At 37.5% G+C, this 8992-nt stretch overlaps 1 protein-coding gene across 1 annotated transcript; it reads right to left on the reverse strand.

The window, feature by feature from the left end:
* Window positions 1-268: 268 nt before the first annotated feature.
* On the reverse strand, window positions 269-3176 carry LOC144065882 (guanylyl cyclase-activating protein 2-like). Its single transcript, XM_077589094.1, has 4 exons — window positions 2886-3176; window positions 2659-2808; window positions 1819-1927; window positions 269-1713 (listed from the first exon to the last, which is right to left on the reverse strand). Exons 1-4 carry the CDS (start codon window positions 3081-3083, stop codon window positions 1586-1588), a joined length of 585 nt encoding a protein of 194 aa, XP_077445220.1. The 5' UTR covers window positions 3084-3176; the 3' UTR covers window positions 269-1585.
* Window positions 3177-8992: the final 5816 nt, after the last annotated feature.

Consider the following 8992-nt stretch of genomic DNA (forward strand, 5'->3'; position numbering starts at 1 on the left):
TGAGATTGCTGCCTCCTGGGGCTGTGGGAAAATGGAAACTACAATAGTGCTCAAACATGTTACGACATTGGTCACTTTGCATGGATTGTTTATGATGGAATTTCCCCTTAATAATCAGTTTAGATTGAAATTGAATTAAATGCTTTTATTGTCATTATACAAGTATAATGAGATTAAAATCTTCACCATGATGTGCACAAATACATAATCAATAAATAATAATGATCTCATCACATCTCATTTTCTGAACCGCTTTATCCTCATTAGGTTCGCGGGGGGTGCTGGAGCTTGTCCCAGCTGACTCCGGACCAGGGGCGGGGGACACCCTGAATCGGTGGCCAGACATTGGCCAAAATTTTAAACATAAAATGGCGACTTAATACAAATTTACAAATAACACTGGATGATAAAATGGCAGCAATGTCATGAGTACAAGTCAAACATTGGCTTAAGCCTCAAGTAATAAGCTATTCTTTATATTTAAAAAAAATGGTTTTACATGGACATCAAAATTTGGGCCAATATTTAATATTGGCACAACAGGGCACAAGGAGACGGACAACCATGCACACTCAAACTCATACCTAGGAGCAAATTAGAGTGTCCAATAAGCCTACCTTGCATGTCTTTGGAATGTGGGAGGAAACCAGAGTACCCGGAGGAAACCCACGCAGGCCCGGGGAGAACATGCAAACTCCACACAGGTGGACCGACCTGGACTTGAACACAGGAACCCAGAGCTGTGAGGCTGACGTGCTAACCACTCGCACCACGGGTCACCCCTCTATTCAAAATCAAAATTATTGATGTATAGAGAAAATGTGCCTTTACCCCTTTTTAGAATAAGAATGAACAAAAGGTTTTTATAAACAAAAAAAATTAATATTTCCTTTTTTTTGTTTGCCTTTTAATAAAAACACACTTTTAAACTTATAAAATGAATAGATAAAACCGAATATCTCCTTTTTTCTGTGTTATTTTGTAATGTAAAGATTTTTCTAAATAAGATCCAATAGTAAAGTTTTGCAGGTGATGTCAGATTTAATTTGGCACTCCAATATGCAGAGTCATAACAGAGAAACACTTTACCTATTGTCTAATACACATTGTTGAAAGCAATTAACATACATAGCATAGTTAAGAGGCAATTGAATCTGACAAAATTCAATTAGTATTATAAACAATAAAAGAACCGAGCAATTATGAGAGCTCAAAATAATATTTAAAGTAAACTCATTAGCTGCACATCTCCCCTTCGTCCATCTAGAGCGCCTTGATTGCACAACATTATCTAATATCTACCCTTGTATTTGAACAGGAAGTACTCTATGACACTATATGTAAATACTGTATAAATTCAGCAATCATAATTTGTGAAGGCCGACGCGCTAACCACTCTTCCGCCGGACCGCCCTTTTTGTAATCATAATAGATCAATCATTTACTATTGGATTATAGTAGAAACTTTGTCCTGGCTATTGGGTTGGTTGTCTGCATTTGTTTCTTCCACCGTCAAATTGGAATAGGTTTGAATGTCAAAATAACTTCATAAAGGCCTCAAATGTTTACTTGTCCCGCTTCAGAGTTAGAAGTGTGCACTCTTTCTCCTTTGTTCGAGAACCCATAGCGAAGGATTTACATTCAACTTCAACATGCTGAGGACCCAAGGGTCCTGCTGTGCACCTTTGATGAACTCTTCCATATTGATAAAACCTGTAGAATGAAATACAGAAAGTTAAAAAAAATCATTGAGGGATTATCCTCTGTCTTTATGGGCCCTTGATGATTTTATACATAAGAAGTGTGAGAAATACTTACCATCCCCATCGGTATCAACAGCCTTCAGTATCCGTTCCACAGCATCATCTACTGTCAAATGGGGCTGGCTTGTGTCTGGTTTTGTGCCTTTGTTTACACAATAAATGCTCTAGATGGAAATGAAGAAATTGTGATTTAAATATCTAAATCATATTACCTGTTAGAACTATTTTCAAAGTATTGATTGTAAAAAATATATATAATTATTTCTAAAAATGAAAAAAAAAGTTGTAAAGAGTTTTTACACAAACTAAATGCATGCATTGGTGGTAGGTTAAGAAATATGGGAATAAATATGAATTATTGCCTTTTTTTCAAAATGGAGAGTTCCAGAAAATTTGTTTACAACATAGTTACTGAAGGGGGGCATGTGAAGACAAAATGGTCCAGTTCAAAGACTAACTGTTCAGAATTCAACTCAGCTTCCGAGTGTGTCTCATGGCAAAATCATTCTTATCATTTGTAACTGCTGAGGGCGGCAAACCACTCACATCTCCAATGGCTATATAAAGTCTGCCTCCCAACCTCTGAGGCACTCTCAATGTAATAATAACCATTGTTTGTATCCAATGACAGTCACACAGCGCTGTTTTTATTAAACTCGACGAGTTGTTTGTCACATTTCTGCCTCTGTTTCCACTATTGACCTGATGGACCATTGGACAAACATGCGAGTGGACATCAACTGGTTTCACTCTTCATTACCAAAGTGATTCAAACATTTTCTGACATGGCAGGAATTTTAACTTTCAATTATAATTTTGAACATTTTTGATAATATTTTATGCCCATTACAGTATATATGCTTAAATAAGTAACTTGCCTTAGAGTTGAACTTACATTGATGATTGACCGGAGCTCGTCTTTATCCACGTAGCCATTGCTGTCTTTGTCATACACTTTGAATGACCAGCGCAATTTGTGCTCCATATCACCTCGAAAAACAAGATTCAGTGCTGCCACAAATTCAAGAAAATCAATTGTGTTGTCCTAAAAGGAAAGAGGTGGATTAAGACCATTTAGTGCACACATTAAACGTTGTGATGTATTAATTCAAAATGTCTCACCCCATTACTGTCAAAAGCTCGAAACATGTTCTCAGCGTAATCCGATGCTTCACCGGTTGGGTCCACGCCAAAGAAACGCTTGAATTCATGTAGAAAAAGTACCCCACTCGGGCACTCTGTGACAAATTTTTTATACATATCCTGCAGCGCTTTAACATCAATTTCTCCTGCATTCTCTGTTTGCTGTGCCTGCCCCATGTTATCAATTTTTAAGTGGAAAATTGTCCTTTAGTCTGATGGTACATCTTCCATCATGAAGTGTCCAGACTAGAAATGGACATCTTATTTACATGGGCGTACTCTAATCCTGTGGAATCCCAAAGATCCAGTTTACGGTGAAGATTACTGAGCCCTGTGGATTAAGAATGGATTACCCTGTCGGGGTTTCCTCACATTCACTTAGTCTCAGAGTTCGCGGGTTTGCGCGGGGTTTCTTTGGGTACTCTGGTCCCCCCCCCCGCATCCCAAAAACATGCAGTGTAGGCTGGTTGAATTCTCTAAATTGCCCCTAGTTATGAGTGTGAGCATGAATGGCTGTCCATCTCCTTAAATCCTGCGATTGATCAGGCCGCCAATTCAGGGTGTCCCCTGTCTGGTGCCCGAAGTCAGCTGGTGTAGGCTCCAGCACCCCCGCGACCATTGTGAGGGTAAGCGGTTCAGAAAATGAATGAATGGGCAAAGAGATCCTTTAACAAAAGGACTCTGGCTATATTTGTCAGCCCAGCACAAATTTAAACAGTTTTTGCCTCAAGAGAAAGTCTTTTTACAAAGCACATATGTTTTAATTTTTGTTGTGAACTCGTCTTAGTGTTATTCTTATTTGACATTTAATTTCATGTCCAATCAAAACAAGTTTGGAGCATAAGATGCTCAAAGCAATACCCATTTGGAATTGGTATATCAATCTCATCTAATTAGATTGCACTAGGCAAGGGAGACAAATCCTTCATGAGACATGGATTGAGATCTTTCTCTGTAGGTCAAACTTAGATAAGGCATATGCTGACATTGTGAGTCTTAGTGTTTTTTATCTTTTTATTTTGTACTCTCAGATGAATCAGTACATGGTGTTTCAACTATATTGGACTATGGGTCGAGAAAATAAGGAGATATTAAGTGCATGCAAAATCGTTGTTATATTGTTAAAGTTTCATGTTGGCTACCAGCCACCTGAATAAATTTTCACATTTAGGTGAAAATGTTGGTGTGAATCTTCTACAATTAGTGTGATGTTCTGTATGAACTTAAATGAGCATTGGATTGGATTGGATAACTTTATTCATCCCGTATTCGGGAAATTTCGTTGTCACAGTAGCAAGAGGGTGAGGATGCAGAAATAGGAATATATATATATATATATATATATATATATATATATATATATATATATATATATATATATATATATATATATATATATATATATATATATAAAATCAGCACATATATACAAAAATACACATAGATGTACATGCATTCATACGGTAGGTCTTAACACTCAGCCATTTGTTTTGTTAAAGAGCCTGACAGCTGATGGGAGGAATGCAAATGCATTTTATGTATGGATTACTTTTAAAGAATTGTCATTAAATGTATTTCTTTTCAATCAATTTTACATTGTTAAATGTCTTAAGATTTGATGAATGAACCCAGTGTTGAGCTCTTTGATGTTCTTTCCTTGATTGATTTTAAAACAAATCAGTGTTTGTATATGAAATCACATCTTTCTCCCCCTACACCTCTTTTTCTCTTTCCCAACGTACCAGTCAGTTGTAATAGCTGTATTTAAAAAATAAAACTGATCATGTAATTGCAAAGTTTTATATTTTCAAAGATTTAGATCACCAATAAATCGATAGGCACACTCACTGTTAAAAAATTACTCACAATGGATGTCCACTAGGTGGTGGCAAAATATCACATTGATAAAATATCGACATCTGGATAGAAGAAAACCTGAACGATTAGTCATAATTTCTAAACATGTAAAAAAAAATGCTGTCCTTCCATCTAAAATACATTTACTGTAATGTAAGCCAGAGTTAAATATGACTGAGCTCCAGGAATAAATAAGCATAACCAACACTAACAGTAATCATCTTATTTATTTACACATTTCAATATATGGATGGCCAGATATTTAAATCTTCACACTGATGCTAACATTAGTTTAAAATCACACTCTCAGTTTCATGACTAATTGGTGAGAATAGTATATGACCCTGTGAGCAATGGTCAGGTGTGCTGCGGGAAATTGCAAGAAGTCATTCAATGTAATATTCAGAGAGAAAAATTTATATGAATATAACGAGATTCAAATTGAACTATTAAAGGTTAAAATCAAAACATGATGAATGTTAAATTATAGATTATACTAATATAAGACGGCGGCCCGGTGGAGCGAGTGTTTAGCGCGTCGGCCTCATGGCTCTGGGGTCCTGGGTTTGAATCCAGGTCATGTCCACCTGTGTGGAGTTTGCATGTTCTCCCCGGGCTTGCGTGGGTTTCCTTCGGGTACTCCGGTTTCCTCCCACGTTCCAAAAACATGCATGGCGGTAGTTTGATTGGACACTCTAAATTGCCTAATGAGGATAAAGCGGTTCAGAAAATTAGATGAGATGAGATGAAGAAATACACTTCACACATATTGATAAGCAAACAGTTTTTTATTACCTACAACCACAGGATGAGTTTACATAGTGCAAACAGGCAATTTACAATATGTGAAAATTCTTAACCATGTGACTCTTTTTGATGCTCCCCTTCCATTCCAAAGAATCAACTGTTCCATCCTTGCATGCAGAGATTTATTTCAAGTAGACAGGCTGCAAAATAAACTTGTTTACATGATTTGTGACTGCAAATCAGAATTAAGTGGAGCGGAAAAGAAAAGCCGGAAGGAAAGTTTTTATCCAACCCACAAAAGTTTTAAAAACTATTCACTGACAAATGTGACTATGTTTTGGATTTAGAGCAACGACAGTAAGAGCTCAGGCCAGGGTTTGGCACCCGAATATGTTGAAAGAGGCATATTGGAACCAAAAAACAAACAAACAAATGTCTGTAGCTGCAAAAAATGAAAGGCCTTATAACACGTGTATGTCTATTAGCTATATTAGCCTATCATCAAAATGAGTACTTTGGCTACAAATACATAATGGGCCTCTATGATTATATTTTTATTTTCCCTGCAGTGCATTCTGTAGAATTATGTTTCCCGGCCAGTGTGTCGTAAGTTATGGTCAGGTGTGCCACAAGACTCTTTTTGTTATTTGACAACTTCTTACTACAGAACAAACATTCAGGCGATCCTTCCATATGGGCAATAAATGCGAATGATTCGGTCCACAAAAAGTTGAATCCTCCATCGTCCTCTGTTATTTTTCTCGTTTCCTCTTGGCATCCATTGCCCATCACACAGTCGCCGGTTTGTTTATAACAGCGACCCGGTGATAGAAACGTGTGGTGCAGGCTATGACGCAAATCTTCATTGAGAGAAATGTTGAAATTTAATGTTGCATCCACACGTTTTTTACAGTATTGGAAAACCTTAAGAATGTTTGTGTCATGTTCGTCTGCTTAGAGAAATAATGTCAAAACAAACTATATATTTTCCTCCCCCATTGGTTTCCTTTTTTAGCCACTAGGATACTGCTAAAGAACCGCGGGTTGCTGACCCCGGGCTTAGCAAGACACGACTGTATATAGCACTGTTGTCTGTCAGTGCAAAGCATGAAATATGAGTTAGAAAATACTGTCTACTTTCCTTCACTGTGGAATGCCACATTTGTCAAAATAGTTGCATAATCTGGAAAATACATACGGTAGATAACTAACATCTTAAGCCTTTTCTGTTACGATCGCGCCGGGACGTCGTGGCGCGATCGGAGGGATTTGGACCCAGTAGCGGGGAAGCAGGAGAGGACGAGACGAGCTGTGCTCATGATAGTAACTTTAATGACTCATAACGCCTTACAAAATAACAAGGACTTGTACATCCCAAAACGAAACAAAACTGGAGCATGGAGGACAGTACCTTTGCAGCGATGTATGCTGTATCACGCAGGACGATCCGACAAATGAATACCAATTCAGTCGTGTTTAAATACACACATCCGGAAGTAATCATCAATCACTCGCAGCTGCTCGAACCTGACGGCAAGGCAGGATGGACAAACGAGCTGCTCGTGAAATTTTCAGGCAAGGTAGGAAATTGTTTGAAAGAATACTCTGCATATGCTTTATTAATAAAATTGGAAAAAATGCAACATTTGGCAAGTTCAATAAATACGTACTGTGCATACAGTATTACTTTGCTTGATGAAAACAAAATCAAAGCAAAGCAAACTTAAAGCATTTCATTTTTACGTATACAATTTTTAATGTAAGGTTTGTTTAATTCTCTGGGTGAGATGAAAACGTTCAAATTCAGCCCTAGGCTGATGTTCCCCCCGGATTAAACAGACTCATGACAACTCGGCTCGAGTTGTGAAGTGATGGTGGATTTAATATCCAAATTCTCTATTTCTCCTCCACTGTATCCTTGAGCATGAAAGTGAACTTCCAGTTACTCCTGATGCTGCATCATTAGTTTGCTAATGAGGTGGTATCATGGTAACCATCTTCTTTAATGTTTCTTGTGTATATTAATGGGAAGAAATAACTTGGTCACATCGTTTTCAGTCCCTAAATGCCATTGAAAGGTCGAAAAGTGCTATGTAAATAAATTTACCTTTTCTAAACACAAAAACTAAATACTAAACAAAAGAGTGACAATGTTTAAATGCAGGTAATATTTGTGTTGACTTGGGTTTTTTAAACTTTCAAAATATTCTATTTGCATTAGTGGGCTGACAAACATGTCATGAGCCAGGATATTCCTGTCCTAACTGCAACACAGGGACAAGTACAGAGAATGTCATCAAACAAATGGCATTGTGTTTTGCATTACAGAGCCCAGGTGTGTGGCATCTCATCAGCAGAACTCCAAGACCCCCAATACATCTTGGAAGGATCAGGGGAATGGAAAATAAATTGAGAGAGAGAGAGAGAAAGAGAGATTTTAAAATAAGTTAAAATTAACATGTGTTACATATGAACTCATCTCAACGGTGCATGTTTATCCATCTTTGAAAGGGAAGTAAATAAAACTCACAAGAAAGATATCAATGTTCTTTCATGTATTTATATTTCCAGTGTCAGTAAAGGTACAAAATGACAGAGCCTTGGATTCTCTCAGTTCCCAGTCTCTAGGTTGGCATGCAACATTAATGTTAGGAGGCGGGCAAGGGCCTCACCCGTCTCAAGTCGCCCATTGTCTGTTGGCCCCTGGTGGTGTTGGCCTTGCCATCCAATAGATTCCTTTCTCTGTGCCCATCCCAATGAGCAAGGACACTTAAATGCTCATTGCTGAATTTTTATTATGTCTACCACATTTTAAACAAATTCACTCTGTAGAGAGTATTTGGCTGCTAGTTTATGACAATAGCCATTTCAAATAGATGCTTACACGCTCCATTAACTATATTGTTTTATTAATTGAATGGCCTATTTTGACCTTTTCTACTTTTACCTTTCTAGCTTTAACTAAACTAAAAATATTTGCATTCGCCAGTAGCCATCCAGCCATGATGTTAACTGTGGTAATTGTACTCATGTCATTGCGGGAGCCTTTTCCCACTGACTTTGGTAAAGCCCCTACTTGTCATTGGTCAATTGCAGCAAAACCAGTGTCATAACATCAACATTTAATTACAACTAAACACAAACACTGTGTTGGTTCATACACATTTTCTACTTTTAATTTGTTTTGGTTCATCCTGACCAATCTAAGAGTAGGCACCAAAAGATTTTTGATTAAATATTAGTATGGTGAATTTTGGGCTGACTGGTAAACACATTAATATTCAGGCGCCGTAAATGTGTATTCGGGCTCTGGCCTTCTAGTTTAGTGCTTACATGTTCTTCCCATGGGTGTGTGGTTTTCTCTAAGTACTCAGGCATTCAGTGCAGGAGTGGATTCTTACTAATGATTATACATCAAACACTAATGATTAAGCATATATCTCATTAGGACCTAAAGAAGCACAACATAATGTAGGAAATAC

This window comes from Stigmatopora argus, chromosome 2 (assembly GCF_051989625.1).
Source record: "Stigmatopora argus isolate UIUO_Sarg chromosome 2, RoL_Sarg_1.0, whole genome shotgun sequence".
Classification (NCBI taxonomy): Eukaryota; Metazoa; Chordata; class Actinopteri; order Syngnathiformes; family Syngnathidae; genus Stigmatopora; species Stigmatopora argus.